Raw genomic sequence first — 19,149 nt, 5'->3', positions numbered from 1 at the left:
TGCTGGAATTTTAGACCATTCTTCTTTGGCCAACTGCTCCAGGTCTCTGAGATTGGAAGAGTGCCTTCTTCAAACTGCCATTTCCAGATCTCTCCACAGGTGTTCTATGTGATTCAGGTCTGGACTCATTGCTGCCCACTTTAGAAGTCTCCAGTGCTTTCTCTCAAACCAATTTCAACTGCTTTTGAAGTGTGTTTTGGGTCATTGTCTTGCTGGAAGACCCATGACCTTTGAGGGAGACCCAGCTTTCTCACACTGCTGCAAAATTTTCTGGTAGTCTTCAGATTTCATAATGCCATGCACACGGTCAAGCAGTCCAGTGCCAGAGGTAGCAAAGCAACCCCAAAACATCAGGGAGCCCCCACCATGTTTGACTGTGGGGACAGTGTTCTTTTCTTTGAAGGCCTTGTTTTTTTTTTTTCCTGTAAACTCTATGTTGATGCCTTTTGCCAAAAAGCTGTACTTATGTCTCATCTGACCAGAGAACATTCTACTATAGAGTCCCTTTTCTTTCAGACACTGACGAATAGACACTGTTGTACCCTCGGACTGCAGCACATCTTGAACTTGTTTTGATGTTAGTTGAGGTTCTTTATCCACTATCCGCACAATCTTTTGTTGAAATCTCTAGTCATTTTTTCTTTTCCGTCCACTTCGAGGGAGGTTAGCTACAGTGCCACTTATTGATGACACTGCGCACTGTAGACACAGGATCATTCAGGTCTTTGGAGATGGACTTGTAGCCTTGAGATTGTGCATGCTTCCTCATAATTTTGCTTCTCAAGTCCTCCGACAGTACTTTGGTCTTCTTTCTTATCTCCATGCTCAATGTGGTACACAAAAGGACACAGGACAGAGTTTGGGTCAACTTGAATGCATTATAACTGGCTGCAAGTGTGATTTAGTTATTGCCACCACCTGTTATGTGCCACAGGTAAGTAACAGGTGCAGTTAATTACATAAATTAGAGAAGCATCACATGATTTATCAAAGGGTGCCAATACTTTTGTCCGGCCCATTTTTGGAGTTTTGTGTAAAATGATAATGATTGAATGTTTTTCTTCCATTCTCTTTTGTGTTTTTTCATTGCAAGCAAAATAAATGAAGATATTACCTTCAAAGCATTTGTAATTGCAATCATTTTCTTGGAGAAATTGAGCATTATCTGACAAAACTCCAGGGGTGCCAATACTTTTGGCCAGCAGTGTATATGGCAGAAAACACAGACAAGGCTGAAAAAGCAAAATAAACGGCTGTATTCTAAGCCAAAAGAACTGTTGTGTTTGATGGAACAATATGTCTATATGTTGCATTAGTAGATGCATGGCGCATTAAGCCCCCGAACTATTTTTAATTTGTCCGTTTTACCCTGGAGACCCCCGTTTACAGACACCGTGCAACCGCTTTTGTTTCAACCCAGCCATAAAACGAAGGTAAGTAATTATATTTATTATTCAAAATGTCTGTCATTTTTACCTTAGAATCCTCAATTGATGTCAAGTATTTAGTTTAAAAATAACTTTAAAAAAATTATTCACTCGCATATTTTAAACTTTTAAACAAACTACGTCACAATGAAAAAATTAGCGTCTGTAAAAACGTCACAGATATCAACCTTATAACTATCGCTTAATTTTATTTTTTTCGTTACTGTCGCATTTTCCCCAATATTTTAGATGATAAATAATCGATCTAAACAAAGACAAATTGAAAAAAACACGTTTAAAAGGGTGAATATATGAAAATGAAAATCTCGACCACTCCTTGATGTCTGCGATTTCTGCATCGCCACCCTTGTTATATTATCATGTTTCACCCATAAAATCCCCCCAAAATCCGGCTGTAGCCATCCAGATTTGTGTCTTGACACTAGGTGAGAGATGCTCCGTGGAGTTTTTGGATCGAAACAAGGTAAGTACGCGATGATATCTCATAAAAATTATGGCGTCTTTAATTCTGCTGTCGTGTGCTCTCACCTAGTTATGGTTTTGCCGTTTAAAAAAAATATTTATTTATTTTTTAAAATATATATATATATTTTAAATGCCCTCGTGTTCACTCGCATATTTTAAACTTTTAAACAAATTATGTCACAATGAAAAAAGTAGTGTCTGTAAATAAATCACGGATATTTACACAGATATTTACACTATGCATAACTCTGATTTTATGTTTATTGTGCAATAATCTAAAAGTAACATGTATTTGTTACATGTTTTGATGCAGTTTTATGCATTATAAAAGATTTATGTCTGAATTTTGAGGGGCTTAAAACGGATTAGGGCATTTACATGACAAACGTGTCTCTACTTACAGAATTTTCAATTCATGAAACCACTTCCAGAATCGATTGTTTTCGTAAGCAGAGGTACCAATGTATAGGAAATGTTTGGTTGAGTTTATTGTAACCAAAAGGACATTCTACCAGTTAATAAATCCAAGGGTTCACCTACGTTTTCCTCCATGTCCTGTTCATGATTTTCAATGAAAAAAATGAAAACATATTTTTTCGTTGCTCTCTTTGTTTAAACAGACTTTATTTGTTTATTCTTGTGATTTAGACTAAGAGCTGATGAATTTTCGTGGGAAATTTAAGAAATTCCAAAGCGTTCTTAGAATATCCTTTCACTGTATACAAACATTTTTGTACTCGTGCGGTTTGCATGTTCCATCCAGTCTAGGGCGTAGTTTTGGTCACAACATTGGTGGTGATGATATAACAGCATTACCTGCACGTACGGGACATTAATAAGACCAAACACATTGTGTGAACGGGTGTCAGGGTTACATTTCTCACAAATATGAACCTAATTAATTGATAGGCTAAATGAACAATGCAAAATATGTAAATCTGTATTAAATTACATTCTACATACCAACTAAACTAACTTTCATATGTATTGGTTCAGGTAATACACCGTTTGATTCAAACATTTTTTTTTCAAAAACTACTAAATAAACATTTAGAAATTTTTCAGAATAAATGTCTGGATTTTATTACCGAATTTAAATGTCCAATATTTGAACATAATGTAAATTACATTACAATACACAATAAAAACACACTTGTTAATAACGTCTAAGAATAAAATCAATAAAAATAAACTATCTAGGAATGAAAAAAATTAACATTTTTCTTAAGACCACTCAACATTGTCTGTCTAAATAAAGAGATTAAATATAACTGAGCAAACTTCTTAGGAAATAACCAGGAAAAAAAAAGAAAAAAGAAAAAGGAGCCTTCCTTCAGGTAAAACACTACTGCTTTTGTCCACAAGCACAGCTAAACTCAACAAAAAAATGAAAGCTCCTTCAGGCTGCTTTAAGATCACATAAATAAAATAAAATACAAATTGGGGAGATTAACATCGAATCACTACATTTCACATAGTTTAATTAACGTTAACGTAGAAAACACATACAGGAGGACACTTCTCTCTAAGCAGCTTCCTACTCGATTTTTGCAGGTTAGCAAATTCACACAGTTTAATGTTATGCTAACTCTTATGCAGGTCAGACTTTCAATAGCAAAATTAGTGGTGTGTTCCCCACCTCTACAACATTGACGTCTTTTTACATTATTGTGTTTGTTGTATTTATTGTAGGGTTGTTCCGATCATGTTTTTTTGCTCCCGATCCGATCCCGATCGTTTTAGTTTGAGTATCTGCCGATCCCGATATTTCCCGATCTGATTGCTTTTTTTTTTTGCTCCCGATTCAATTCCAATCATTCCCGATAATTTTTCCCGATCATATACATTTTGGCAATGCATTAAGAAAAAAATGAATAAAACTCGGGCGAATATATACATTTAACATACAGTACATAAGTACTGTATTTGTTTATTATGACAATAAATCCTCAAGATGGCATTTACATTATTAACATTCTTTCTGTGAGAGGGGTCCACGGACAGAAAGACTTGTAATTCTTAAAGGATAAATGTGACTTTGTATATTGTGACTAAATATTGCCATCTAGTGTATTTGTTGAGCTTTCAGTAAATGATACTGCAACCATTTAACTGTTCTGCCCAAATGCATGATGGGAAGTGCAACCATGACTGTGCGTAGGGGCACCAATTGATATATCTTCTCTGCGTTGGGAAAGAACATAGGGTGTTAAGAAAATGATCAACCACTACCTTTCTTTCCCACATTGCCTTCCACGATATTTTCAATTGCTGAGAGAGGGATTGTAAGGCTTTAGCCAAATAAAGAAAGGCTCCAAAAGCTGTCAAAATTCTCTCTACTCATTATAGGCTACCTTTTAGCTCTATACATAGGTAAAACGGCGCCTTTATAGATTGAGTGCGACAATGCGTGTGTGGGTCGTGCAGCGCATGCGTTAATTATTTAACATGATAACATGATTAATTTTTTAAAATTAATTACCGCTGTTAACGCAATAAATTTGATAGCCCTACTTTAAGTCAAAACTACTCTGGATGAGTGTAAGACATTTTGTCTGTAACGTTAAATACAATTAGAAAACGATTTAAATAAAAAATATATATATATATGTTAAAAAAAGGCATGTCCGATATTTTTTTGCCGATTCCGATACTTTGAAAATGACGTGATCGGACCCGATCGATCGGGACATCTTTAATTTATTGTATTGCAATGTATTTCTGTCAGGACTGCAAGTGCGTGCGTGCGTGCGGGGTAGGGGGGGTTAAGTCATCAGCTAATCAAACGTGCGTTTGAGGAACAAAAATGGACTTGCACATTCAGCAAGTGAAAAGGGGTAAATGTAAGTCTGAACCAGAGGTTGCGCTAGACTTTTTCGTTGTCTGTCATTTTGACTGACAGGGTCATAAAAATCCGGTCATAATCTATTTTTACCCGTCACTTAAATTTTTAAAATTATAATAATGACATATTCAATAGCAGTGTTGGTCAAAAGCGGTGCGTTACTTACTCAACTCTGAATAAATTGAAGAAACTACCAGCCATGTTGTGTCTACTCTCTGCTCTATTGATTTGTCATCCAAGACTCGGGGTGCGTTCAGGTTTGAGAATAGCGCACGTACTTCTGACTCCAATCTGTTTGTCCCTGCTCATTCAATTAGGCTACGTTCATAATACAGGTCTTAATGCACAAATCCGTTTTTTTTGTCATATCCGTTTTTTTGGCGTGCCCGTTCCGACTGCTTTTGTCCATTGAGACCATTCAAGTATTACGCATGCGCTCTAATTCGCAGTCCGACACGCGCCGGTGCGCAGAAGCATCAAAACAAATGACAAGTCATCCGTCATTCCAGCGATATCATATTTTGCTTTTCAAAAGGAGGAGATAAATAACAGACATAAATAATCCCCGTTTAGGCTTATATTCACAGTTTATGTGGATCGATAGCATGCACGCACTGTCCGTGCATGTCACACACACATACGGGCAGTTCGCCCCGACTCTCCAAGACGGGCTGCAGCCAGACCCCTCTCCCGACTCTCGGCCGTGTAGGAAATGTTGAAATATAGCTCACATAGAGCAGAGAGAAAACCGATCATTCTCATGCTTATCGTCAACCCATTTTTATTTTTTATGACTGTTGTCAAGCCCCGGCCCTTCCCCAAAAGCCGTGTTCACTGCAAGCTAGGCGCTAATAACGCACAGCTGAAATCGGATTTGGGACACTGGACGGTACAGACCGCTGCGACAGACTGGAAAAATGTGGCCCAGATTGGATTTGAACCACATACAAAAATGACCCAGATCGGATTTGAAATGGTCCACTTCTATGCGTCTTGTCCCGTTCAGACCGTCAAGTTAATGCCTGACTCGAGTCGGAAAAACACGAAAAAATTGGATTCGTGCATTAAGACCTGTAGAATGAACGTAGCCTTAGACAATGCTCTCCAAAGCTTCCTAATGTTTCCGTGTTTGCTACACCTGAATGCTAGTTCTGACATTTTTCGGAGTAAGGCCAAGGACGTCATGCATCAAGAGAGACAATAGCTAATTAATATGCTCACTCGCCATCCTGTGGTCAGGGGTGTGAATTGCAACCTGTCAAAATGATGGATGGACTTCAGTTAGTTCCGTCACCGTTTTAAAAAAACGGTCAACGACGGAAAATATTCGGTTAACGCGACCCCTGGTCTGAACATAATGAAAATAATTCACTTACTAATGGTAGGTTCAATTCTATCTGTACAACATATGGCAAGACAATATAAATGTCCCGTATAACTGAACACATTATATAATGCAAATAAGGTTGCTTAAAAGTTGGTGGGGACAATTTGAGCATCCTGAAAAGTTGGTAGTGTTATGTCCCTACCGTCCCTATGCAAACTTACGCCCTTGCATCTATGCTTTTGTGGCATTTTCTCTTGGCAATCCAGCCCATTAAGAAAGCGCGGATGGCTGGCGACCAATCCAGGTAGTAAACCTGCAGGTCAGCAGAGCTGGGATCCAGTTCACTTACAAGCCAAGTGAGGATAAGCGGTACAGAAAATAAATGGACTTAACAAACGTGGTAAAAATATAAACAGTACATATCCTGAACCGAGACAAACTTTTCCTGGGTTTAAGTCAACAAGCGTTTGTGTTATTCTGCTCCCAAACAACCTCTGAATAGATGAGAACCTGAAAAAATTGGAAGATAACAAACACACAAAGAATCCACATCTCCTCCTCCGTCCGGAATATGTCAAATTCCAATAATACTAACTTGAAAGAAGTGACAGAGGTGAGGCTACAGCCATTCCTGGGGAGTATCTGAGGGAGAGGGGGTGTCGAGGATGTTGAGGGTGTGGGGGTTCTGGAGGAGGAGGCCGTCACCGGGGGAGCTCCCAGTGGACGTCAGCCAACTGAGCAAAGCAGCAGGAGAAGAAGGAGAAGGTGTTACTACGGGAGACAGGCACTGTTTTTGGGGGGGATCGCGCAAGAAGTATAAGTGTAGACATGTTTGACACTTCTCATTACCCCTTTAACTGTTTTAACTATGATGGAGACTCATACGCTTCATGTAGCACCGATCAGGAGAAGAAGATGTGTCGACCTGCCTACAGGTAGGAAAGAGCATAACTATTCTATTCTATTCTATTCTATTCTATTCTATGGCGGCAAAAGTTATCTGAAGACTGTTTATTCATGTTTACAATGATGACGCACTTTTGGCCAGTTTTTTTTAAAACCTTGTCAAATTATCAGGCTTCAAATTTTCTCATCAAGCAAGTAAAGCAAAAAAAACCAATATCAATCCATGAATATGTGACACTTAAAAATTAATAATATAGGGAAAACCAAATTTGAGCTACATTTCTAGAACATACATTTTGTGGTTTTCTTATAACACTGCTGATTCCTCTTTAAAATTTTGGTTTTATTTAAAAAGACGTGTAAATACCATAGGAAAAATACAGTCGATAATAAATATATTTTTTCAAGTTTTACTCATCTATAATGGTGATTTTCAGAATTATCATTATTATTAATTTTAATGAAGATGTAATTTTTTCTTCTGGCCTTATTTGTACGATATATATATATATATATATACACAGTGATCCCTCGTTTTTCATGGTTAATGAGGAAACCCCCCCCCACCGCAAAAATCGAAAATCCGCAAGGTAGAGGTGGAGCTTATTTATTTTTTTATTGTTCAATATAATCATTCAGATTTAATAACATTGGAAAGAGATCCATATAAGACATGTTTTTCCCTTTTTTTCCCCAAAGTATACCGTAGTTGGAAAAAAAAACAACTTGTATGTATATATATATTTCAATAAATTGTTTTTAAGCACGGCAAATGTAATAATTATTATATAAATGATAAATATAATAGAAAAAAATATTTGTACATGTATACATGCATATATCTTAACAATTTTAAATAAAATACTGTTTTTTTTTTTTTTAATTAAACAAAAAGGAAAAGTACACACACACACGCATACACACACATAGATAAATATAGTCGGGCAAAAAAGTATTTACTCAGTCACCAATTGTGCCAGTCGTCCACTTAAAAAGTTGAGAGGGGCCGGTAATTATCGTCATAGGTATAGCTACCTGAATGATGAGAGACAAAATGAGAAAAAAAAATCCAGAAAATCACTTTGTCTGTTTTTTAAAGAATTTATTTGCGAATCAAGGTGGAAAATAAGTATTTGGTCACCCACAAACAAGCAAGATTCCTGGCTCTCACAGAGCTGTAACTTCTTTAAGAGGCTCCTCTGTACTCCACTTCTTACCTGTAATGGCAGGTGTTTGAACTCATTTTCTGTATAAAAGACACCTGTACACAACCTCAAACAGTCACACTCCAAACTCCACGATGGGCAAAACTAAAGAGCTGTCAAAGGACACACCAGAAACAAAATTGTAGACCTGAACCTTGCTGGGAAGACTTTAATTGTCAAAAGGTAAGCAGTTTGTTGTGTAGAAATCAACTGTGGGAGCAATTATTAGAAAATGGAAAATATACAAGATCACTGCTAATCTCCCTCAATCTGGGGTTTCACGCAAGACCTCACCCTGTGGGGTCAAAATGACCACAAGAACCGTGAGCAAAAATCCCAGAATCCCAGGGACCTTGTGAATGACCTAGGTAGAGCTGGGACCAAAGTAACAAAGTATACTATACTATCAATAACACACTCTGCCACCCTGCTTAAGCCAGTACACATCCAGGCCTGTCTGAAGATTGCTAAAAAGCATTTGGATGATCCAGAAGAGGACTGGGAGAATGTCATATAGTCAGATGAAACAAAAAAATAGAACTTTTTGGAATAAAAGGAAACTTCTCGTGTTTGAAGGAGAAAGAATACTGAATTGTATCCAAAGAACACCATACCTACTGTGAAGCATGGGGATGGTAACATCATGCGTTATGGCATTTTTTCTGCAAAGGGACCAGGACTCCTGATTTGTGTAAAGGAAAGAGTGTATGAGGCCATGTATTGTGAGATTTTGAGTAAAAACCTCCTTCTATCAGCATGGTTAGTGAAGATGAAATGTGGCTGAGTATTTCAACATGACAATGATCCCAAACACATTGGAAACAAAGAGTGGCTTTGTAAGAAGCATTTCAAGGTCCTGGAGTGGCCGAGCCATTCTCCAAATCTGAACCTCTTACAAAATCTTTGGAGGGAGTTGAAAGTCCGTGTTGCCCAATGACAGCCCCAAAACATCACTGCTTTCGAGGAGATCTGCATGGAGGAATGGGCCAAAATAGCTGCAACATTGTGTGAAAACCTACCAACAGAAAACGTTGTGACCTCTTTTTTTGCCAAGAAAGGGAATATACAGTGGGGAGAACAAGTATTTCATAAACTGCCGATTTTGCTGGTTTTCCCACTTGCAAAGCATGTAGAGGTCTATAATTTGTATCACAAGTTCTCTTAAACTGTGAGGGACGGAATCTAATACAAAAAAACAGAAAATCATGTATGATTTTTAAATAATAAATTTGCATTTAATTGCATGAAATAAGCATTTGATACATCACAAAAATCGAACTTAATATTTGGTACAGAAACCTTTGTTTGCTATTACAGATACCAAACGTTTCCTGTAGTCCTTGACAAGGTTTGCACACACTGCAGCAGGGATTTTGGCCCACTCCTCCATGCAGATCTTCTCCAGAGCCTTCAGGTTTCGGGGCTGCTGCCGGGCAACACAGACTTTCAGCTCCCTCCATAGATTTTCTATCGGGTTCAGATCTGGTGACTGGCTAGGCCACTCCAGGACCTTAAGATGCTTCTTACGGAGCCACTCTTTAGTTGCCTTGGCTGTGTGCTTAGGCTCGTTGTCATGCTGGAAGACCCAGCCACGACCCATCTTCAGGGCTCTCACTGTAGGAAGGAGGTTGTCAGCCAAGATCTGGCGATACATAGCCCCATCCATCCTCCCCTCAATACGGTGCAATCGTCCTGTACCCTTGGCAGAGAAGCAGCCCCAAAAAATGATGTTTCCTCCTCCATGTTGCACGGTTGGGATGGTGTTCTTGGGGTTGTACTCATCCTTCTTTTTCTTCCAAACACGACGAGCCGAGTTTAGACCAAAAAGTTCAATTTTGGTCTCATCCGACCACATGACCTTCTCCCATTGCTCCTCTGGATCATCCAGATGGTCAGTGGCAAACTTCAGCCGTGACTGGACATGCACTGGCTTCAGCAGCGGGACCTTGCGTGCGCTGTAGGATTTTAATCCATGACGGCATAATGTGTTTCCGATGGTTTTCTTCGAGACTGTGGTTCCAGCTCTCTTCAGGACATTGACCAGGTCCTGCCGTTTAGTTCTGGGCTGATCCCTCATCTTCCTCATGATCAGTGACTCCCTACGAGGTGAGATCTTGCATGGAGCCCCAGAACAAGGCAGATTGACCGTCAACTTGAACTTCTTCCATTTTCTAATAATCGCTCCAACAGTTGTTACCTTCTCACCAAGCTGCTTGCTTATTTTCCTGTAGCCCATCGCAGCCTTGTGCAGGTCTATCATTTTATCCTTGATGTCCTTACACAGCTCTTTGGTTTTGGCCATTGTGGAAAGGTTGGAGTTTGTTTGTTTGAGCATGTGAACAGGTGTCTTTTATACAGGTAACAAGTTCAAACAGGTGCAGTTACAGTGGGGAGAACAAGTATTGATACACTGCCAATGAGAAAACCCATTGGCAGTGCATCAAATACTTGTTCTCCCCACTGTACTTCCGGTAATGAGTGGAGAACAGGAGGGGTTCTTAAAAAAGAACTGAGAGCCGATATATTTACTAGTTGGTAATGTATCAAATACTTATTTCATGCAGTTAAATACAAATGTATTATTTAAAAATTATACAATGTCATTTTTTGGATTTTTGTATTAGATTCCATCCCTCACAGTTGAAGAGAATTTATGATACAAATTACAGACCTCTACATGGCTTGCAAGTGGGAAAACCAGCAAAATCGGCAGTGTATCAAATATTTGTTCTCCCCACTGTAACAAAGTATTGAGATGAACGTTTGCACTTGAGCAAAAAATTATTTTCCATCATAATTTGTTAAAAATACATTCTTAAAAAAATCAGACAAAGTGATTTTTGGGATTTTTTTTCTCATTCCGTCTCTCGTGGTTAAGGTATACCTATGATGAAAATTACAGGCCCAATGTGTACACATGTACTAAATGTGTATGTAACATAGATCATGTGGACTTTAATTTAAATCCCTTTATATTTTTGTGTCACTTTAATTAAAGTATGACTGCTTTGCATTACTTAATTCTTAATAATTTAAAGGAATAAATATCAATTAGCGTGCATTGTAATTTTAATTTTTTCAAAAAGGTTCGAGAAGCTGTAGCCTAACTGAAAACTGCATGTGTGTGTCAGCTACATTGCCCTGATCGCCATGGCGATCCAGCAGAGCCCTGAGCAAAGGGTCACCCTGTCAGGAATCTATGAGTTTATCATGAGGAGGTTCCCGTACTACCGCTCCAACCAGAGAGCCTGGCAGAACTCCATCAGACATAACCTTTCGCTCAACAGTTGCTTCATCAAGGTGCTTGCACAATGAACATGTTTTGAATTCCTGTATAGGTCAATGGAGAATCCAATTACCTTACTGTTGTGTCACAGGTTCCCAGGACAGAGGGAAACGAGAAAGGTAAAGGGAACTTTTGGACTTTTGCCACAGGATGCGAATCCATGCTTGACCTCTTTGAAAACGGCAATTTCCGGCGTCGCAGGCGCAGGCGGAACATGAAAATTGGCCTCCGCGATTCGGGAGAGGCTCTGCTCCGGCCTGCGGAGAGCCTGGGCAAACAGCGCGCCCCCGTGGTCCGCCACCCTGAGGCAGACTCTACCCTTTGCCCTTCAAACCCCCAGAGGCCTCGAGCATCCCCCACGGTTAACCCCTTGGCCCCAAAACCGGAGTCGGAGATCAAGTTCAGCATTGACTACATCCTGTCTACGCCGGACCCGGCTATGCCCGGGATCAGATCCTCTCACATCGGCCAAGTGCACATTGGACCACCCATACATGTTCTGGAGCACCAACACCTCAACCTGCACTTCTGGACCCTGTGAGAGAGAGACTGGTAAATTAGTCGAGTGAACTCTGTGGATGTCCAAAGACAATAGTCATTTTATTGACTTGAAACTGAAATTGAATTAGCGGGGAACAAAATAATAAATAAAGGTCCAGGAGGCCTGCAATGTGTGACAGAGAAAGGAATAATTCAGAAACCAAGGTTGTTCAAACATACTGTATGCACAGAGAGTAGTGTGACTATACACACAGTAGCGTTCCAAATATACAGTGGTATGAAAAGGTATCTGAATCTTTTGGAATTTCTCACATTTCTGCATAAAATCACCATCAAATGTGAGCTTATCTTTGTCAAAATCACACAGATGAAAAAACAATGTCTGCTTTAACTAAAACCACCCAAACATTTCCAGATTTTTATATTTTAATAAGGATAGCATGCAAACAATGACAGAAGGGGAAAAATAAGAAAGTAAACCATCACATTTAATCTTTCGTGGCCCCCTCCTTTGGCAGCAATAACTTCAACCAGACGCTTCTTGTAGCTGCAGATCAGTCTGGCACATCGATCAGGACTAATCTGGGCCCATTCTTCTCAACAAAACTGCTGTAGTACAGTCAGATTACTGGGATGTGTGGCATGAATCACTATCTTTAGGGCATGCAATAGCATCTCAATGGGGTTCAAGTCTGGACTTTGACTTGGCCACCCCAGAACGTGTGTTTTGCTCTTCTGAAACCATTCTGAAGTTGATTTAGTTCTGTGTTTTGGATCATTGTCTTGTTGCAGCATCCATCCTCTTTTTAGCTTCAACTGTCTGACAGAGAGCCTCAGGTTTTCCTGCAAAACGCAGTAATAAACTTTTGAATTCATTCTTCCATTAATGAGTGCAAGTTGTCCAGGCCCTGAGGCAGCAAAACAGCCCCAAATCATGATGCTCCCTTCAACATGCTTCACGGTGGGGATGAGGTGTTGATGCTTGTGAGCTGTTCCATTTCTCCTCCACACATGCTGTTCTGTTTTACTCCCAAACAATTTAACTTTGGTTTCATCAGTCCACAAAATATTTTGCCAAAACCTCTGTGGAGTGTCCACGTGCCTTTTTCCGAACATTAAATGAGCAACAATGGGGTTTTTTTAGACAGCAGTCGCTTCCTTCGTGGAGTCGTCCCATGAACACCATTCTTTGCCATAGTTTTACGTATAGTTAACATGTGCAAAGAGATATTGGACTGAACCAGTGATTTCAGTAAGTCTTGACCAGACACAGTAGAGTTCTTTTTTTTACCTCTCTGAGTATTCTGCGCTGAACTCTTGGCGTCATCTCGGGTGGACGGCCACTCCTTGGGAGAGAATCAACAGTGCCAAACTCTCTCCATATGTAGACAACTTCTCTGACTGTCGATTGATTAACATCTAGACTTTTAGAGATGGTTTTGTATCCTTTCCCTGCTTTATACAAATCAACTATCCTTGATCGCAGGTCTTCAGACAGCTGTTTTGACCGAGCCATGACGCACATCAGACAATGCTTCTCATCAAAAAAATTCTTACCAGGTGTGTGTTTTATGGTGGGCAGGGCAGCTTTAAACCACTCATCAGTGATTGGGCACACACCTGACTTAAATTGTTTGTTTGTTTGTTTCAATTGCTCTTTAAGTCTACTTAAGCAGAGGGTAAACTTACTTATTTTTTCTCCTTTTGTCATTGTTTGCATGCTATCGTCATTATATGAATATGAAAACCTATAAATGTTTAGGTGGTTTTAATTAAAGCACGGACTGTTTTAAGATCTGTGTGATTTTGACAAAGATCAGATCACATTTGATGGTGATTTTATGCAGAAATGTGAGAAATTCCAAAAGGTTCAGATTCTTTTTCATACCACTGTATACATGAGCTGAAATTTCATATACAGTGGTACCTCTACTTACAAACGTACATACGGAATTTTCAGGCTACGACACGCCTCAATGGGTAAATATTCCGTTTTGTTATGAAAGAAATTTCAGGGTACGAAAGGCAAAAATAGTGTGGGCTGCTACTTGCAGCTGCCAGAGTTTACTGAACGTAACATAGTTGTAGCTGCTCTGCCATTAGCTATTGCCTAGCATCTTCCTGGCATCAAAATGGCTAAGAGGTACATAACTGTATGTGTATGTGTTTATCCCAGAATCCTCTTCATTCACCATGAGGCGTTGTGACAGCTTTACGTGAGTGTATTAACTTTTATTTTTTTATTCTGTGTTTTTTTTTCTTTTGACATGTTTTGATGCATTTTTATGCTTTTTAAAATATCAATGAATGAATTTGGGGGACTTAACGGCATTTAAATGGAAAACGCGTCTCTTCCTTACAGAATTTTAAGTTTACGAAACTACTTCCAGAACCAATTAATTTTGTTAGTAGAGGTACCACTGTACTACATGATATGAAATTCCATATATGAAATTCCATATTCACACATGCACTAAAATACTGTAGTTTATAAATAATACAGTTTGTTTACTTTATTTTGCATTTACTAGATAATGTTGAATCAAAATTACAGTTGTTCAAGATTATCGGCTAACCCCTAATATCGGCCAACGGAAGCATTTTAAAATCAAATCAACATCGGTTTTCATTACTGGCTTTATGCCAAACTGCATGTTGCCTTCAAAGTGGATGTAGAATCCTTCTGCCTTTGTACAAGGGTAGTTCACAGTTTAGTACAGCAGTTATGCTTCTTGAACAATAGATGTCTCTAAACTTAGCTGCTTTGGAATTATTATGTGAGCAGACCATTTGCATTCATGGTGCAAAAATTAAATGAACAATAAATGATTTAAAAAATTATGAATTATAAACGCTTGAATTAGCCATAATATGTTAAGTCCATTACCGCATATTTCGATATCGGATTTTTAGAGTTGGACAATCTCTGGATGCCGGTTAAAAACTCATTAGCGGACAACTCTGATCAGAATAATTGCCACCTTTATATTTTTAACCAAAACAAACATTCTGCATTGACTTTTTTTTGTCTGAAAATGCTTGCGTTTATCAATCTTACACTGTAGTCAATTCCATTATCACATTATACATTATATTATACATTATATACAATACACTCAGTTCATTCCCTGGCATTACATACATGATGTTTAGCATCAGTCTATAAATAGTATTTTTTTAAAAAAGAAATACTATTTATAGACTTCAATATTCATTCATTTTCCATGCCGCTTATCCTCACCAGGGTCACGGAGGTGCTGGAGCCTATCACAGCTAACTACGGGGAGTAGGCAGGGATCGCCCTGAATTGGTTGCCAGCCAATCAGAGGGAACTTTGAGACAAACAACCAGTCACACACACACTCATACCTATGTTCAATCAGCCTTCCACGCACATTTTTTGGATGTGGGATGAAACCGGAGTCCCCGGAGAAAACCCACACAGGCACATGGAGAACATGCAAAGTCCACAAAGGAAGGCCAGAACCTAGGATTGAACCCTTGATCTCAGAACTGTGAGACGGATGTGCAAACCACTCGGCCACCTAGACTACGTTGAGACCAAGTTAACTTCACCGCACAATGGTCCCCCCCCCCCCCCCCATTTGATCAAGCACTATTTATTAGTCATTTTGAAAACAGGATTAAAATCAGTTCATCCTTGACTCTGGGCAAATATTGTTTGATTGTAAATCCATGATCCAAACCCTCCCTTGTTTGGGGTTTGTTTTCTTTGTGTACTGCAGCTTCAGTCAGATTGCCAAAACATGCATGTATCTAGGTGTCATTGAAGACTAAATGATCCTTTAAAAATGTGAATGGTTGATTCTCCTTATATCCAATGCAGCTAGCCTTAGGGTGTACAACTCCTATCAAAAAGTATGGAAAAGCTTGAAAAAATAATGAATCAGTTCAAAAGTGCAACTCTTTAGCATTGCAACCAAACCAAAGTTCCAGCATCATCACCTTGTCAAGAGTCATGAATCTGCATTGGACAAGGTGTCAAGAGTCAAAAATCTGCAATGGACAAGGTGATGATGCTGGAACTTTGGTTTGGTGCTGTTCCAGTGAGATTTACAAAGATGACTGCCTGAAGAAAACATCAAAATTCCCTCAGTCCTTGATGATATGGGTCTGCATGTCAGGCAAAGGCACTGGGGAGATGGCTGTGGTTAAATCTTTAATAAATGGACAAGTTTACATTGAAAGTTTAGATAGATTTCTTATCTCTTCAATTGAAAATGTGTTTGTCATTTTCAAAGATGACAATGCATCATGCCACATAGCTAAAACTGTTAAAGCAATCCTTGGAGAAAGACTCATCCAGTCAATGTCATGGCCTGCAAATAGCCCAGATCTCAACCTTATTGAAAACCTGTGGTGGAAATTGAAGAAAATAGTCCACAGCAAGGCTCCGACCGGCAAGGATGATCTGGCAACTGCCATCAAAGAGAGTTGGCACCAAATTGATGAATAATAGTCATCAAGTCCATGCATCAGTGACTGCACATCTCTAAATACTAGAGATGTGTTTTGATTGTTATTTCTTTGTTTCTCATGATTCCATATTTTTTCCTCAGAATGGAGTGATTCCATATATATTTCCCTGTACTTGCTCTATAAAAGTAAAATTTACTGACCACCACAATGTTTTATATTCATTTCTTTTATTGTTCTGAATGCTAAAGAGTTGCACTTTTGAACTAATTCATTATTTTTATCAAGCTTTTTATCTGAGTTTGTTCTACATGATAAAATGTCTGAATGAGTGCTCGTCCGAGACTGGTGATTTCATACTTTTTGCTGGGGGTTGTAGTTGGGCAAATCAGCTGGGCTTCTGCTCACTTGTAGCCTTGCCTTAATGAGGATATTGGCTAATGACAATGGATGGAAGGATGTTTCCTTCTGAAAAGTCTACTAGATTATGTATGAAATCTCACTGATTTCTTCATATTTGTACATGTAGTATGGGAAAATCGTATTAAAAAAAAAGGTCACTGATGAGGTAGGTGTATGTTCATCTGACTTTAGGGGAAGCAGCGTGACTTACCAATATTTATAAAACATGGTAATAGAAAAACATTTAATAGTACAGGTAGATCCCAAGGCTACGACGTCCCTGACTTACGTGATTTCGACTCTACAACGCTGGAGTTTCGTTCGCCATTTTGTCTCCAGTTTTTTTTTTTTTTTTTTTGTCGCATAAACAGTACCTCATTATTGTCAGGAAAACCGGGCAGGCAGGTGGTGTGGACCCAAATGCAGGGAAACGAAAAGCAGCAAGGCAGGTGGCGGTGAACTCAAAAAGGCAAAGTTCAAACAAAACTTACTTTATCGGAGGGACTAATACACGAGGGCTTGGACAGGACTTCGACATCGACATTGACAATGACGCAACAAGGAGTGAAAAGAAACTGAGCTTATATACACACAGAGACGAGGTGTAACAAGACAACTAGGAACAGATGGGTGATGACACAGAAGGATTCAGATTGTCGGATACACTAGGCGCAGGTACAACAGGTGAAATCAATGGGTAATCACAGGAACACACTAGGAGGGAACCAACTCAAAACCTAACAATTATAACTCACAGTATTTTATTTTTTACTTTATTTTATTAATATGACTGTTCTGGCCTTTTTTAATATGACTGTTCAGGCATTTGGCAAAATGTGTATTTGATTATAATGTTGACTTTAGTTTTGTGATGCATGCTTTTATTTTATTTACGCAGGAAGCGTAGAGGAGGCAGTGCTTCTGCACGCGAGTAAGAGTGCATGTACACACGAAGAAGAACATATTGCGCACACTATAAAGAGCACACCCGCACACACGAGGAGGAGGCATTTGCTCCCACGAAGAAGTCGTGCAGCTGAGTGAGAGCGGGGAAAGATTACTGTAGTTCGCTGTCTAGCTAGGATTTAGCGCCAACGTCTCGGCAAGGACAGTACAATGACGTATAATACATGTTTTTGGATAGTATTTTGAGATTTAGAGGGTATTTAGGGGTACTTAAAGGGTTAATTCCGACTTAAGCAGAAATTCAGGTTACATCACCAGCGTAGAAACGGAACTCGGTCATAATCTGGTGACTACCTGTATAAATAAATAATGTCAAATAAAATAAACTTTTACACTTAAAATTACACACTTTCATGAAATATGCAGGGTCCAATGACAGCGTCAAATGCAGGTTGCTATGGCAAAGGGGTTGGAGCCCCACAAGGGGGGTTGGCTACTGCGGTGTCATTGCAAATAGCCAATTCCTGTTGTTTCTGTGCAGTACATTTTTGCAGCCCTCAGGGGCCCCTGTATTGGCTGGGGCCCCAAGCAATTGCCTGGCATGCCTGTCCGCTAGCTCCGGCTCTGTGAATATGTTTGAATGTCTGTACTTTTCACTGAACCATTTTAAGGTTTGGGACACGCGTTCTCATAATATAGAATGAGAATTGACCAAATTTTGGTTATGTATATATGAAGCCATTAATTGACTAGCAATTGCAATTAGTTCAAGTTCCAGTTTGCATGTTTCCTTTTGTCACCAGGTATACGCTCCAGCTTCCCATGACTGAACTGGAGAAGTAGTATAGAAACTGGATGGATGGCTCAAAAATTGTCAATACAACTGTCTGTCTATCAATAGTGCCTTTTGAAGTATCTTTGCATGACAGTAAAAACATGGACGACAACCTCAACAAGTGTCATTCAGCAATAACGGTATGGTACGTTAATTGATTATGTTGAAAGCTGTGCTAAGAAGTGATGGATGAAGAACTCAATTTTTTTTTTTTTTACTTAAGTAAAAGTACAGATACAGGGGCAAAAAAGGGAAGTGAGTGAGAGTTTGAGCCAATACTCAAAGAAAGAACCAGAAAATTCTTTGACCGCTCACTTTTATTTAAAACTGTGCAAAATGGAAAAAACAAGCAATAAAATTGACAGCACTGTAAATATAAGCATAACAAGCTAAAAAAAAAAACCCTCTGAAATGTATCTTAACCACAGATTGCAAGCAACTATTGGGTGCTTACATACCATCACCTTTTGTACAAGAGTGTGCAACACCCATCTGAAGGCGCTTTGGTCTCATTGTTGGTTTTTAACTGGACGATATCTTGTTCACCTGCCTAATCTTAATTGTACAATAGTGTTGCTGCCTCTAG

General features: G+C 39.1%; 1 protein-coding gene across 3 annotated transcripts; it reads left to right on the top strand.

Annotated features, from left to right (window-relative positions):
- Nucleotides 1-6,818: 6,818 nt before the first annotated feature.
- Nucleotides 6,819-18,847, top strand: foxl3 (forkhead box L3). Of its 3 annotated transcripts, XR_009061702.1 has the most exons (5): nt 6,819-7,020; nt 11,328-11,496; nt 11,574-12,034; nt 14,160-14,199; nt 15,228-18,847. XR_009061702.1 is itself a non-coding variant. In XM_057825341.1 (4 exons), exons 1-3 carry the CDS (start codon nt 6,914-6,916, stop codon nt 12,021-12,023), a joined length of 726 nt encoding a protein of 241 aa, XP_057681324.1. In that variant the 5' UTR covers nt 6,819-6,913; the 3' UTR covers nt 12,024-12,034; nt 15,228-18,847. The 3 variants fall into 3 exon arrangements, 2 of the variants coding, with proteins under 2 accessions (XP_057681324.1, XP_057681323.1); XM_057825341.1 differs by lacking the exon at nt 14,160-14,199; XM_057825340.1 differs by lacking the exons at nt 14,160-14,199; nt 15,228-18,847 and having other exon boundaries at nt 11,574-13,595.
- Nucleotides 18,848-19,149: the final 302 nt, after the last annotated feature.

This window comes from Corythoichthys intestinalis, chromosome 21 (genome assembly GCF_030265065.1).
Source record: "Corythoichthys intestinalis isolate RoL2023-P3 chromosome 21, ASM3026506v1, whole genome shotgun sequence".
Taxonomy (NCBI): Eukaryota; Metazoa; Chordata; class Actinopteri; order Syngnathiformes; family Syngnathidae; genus Corythoichthys; species Corythoichthys intestinalis.
This window is presented reverse-complemented; position numbering and strand designations above follow the sequence as displayed.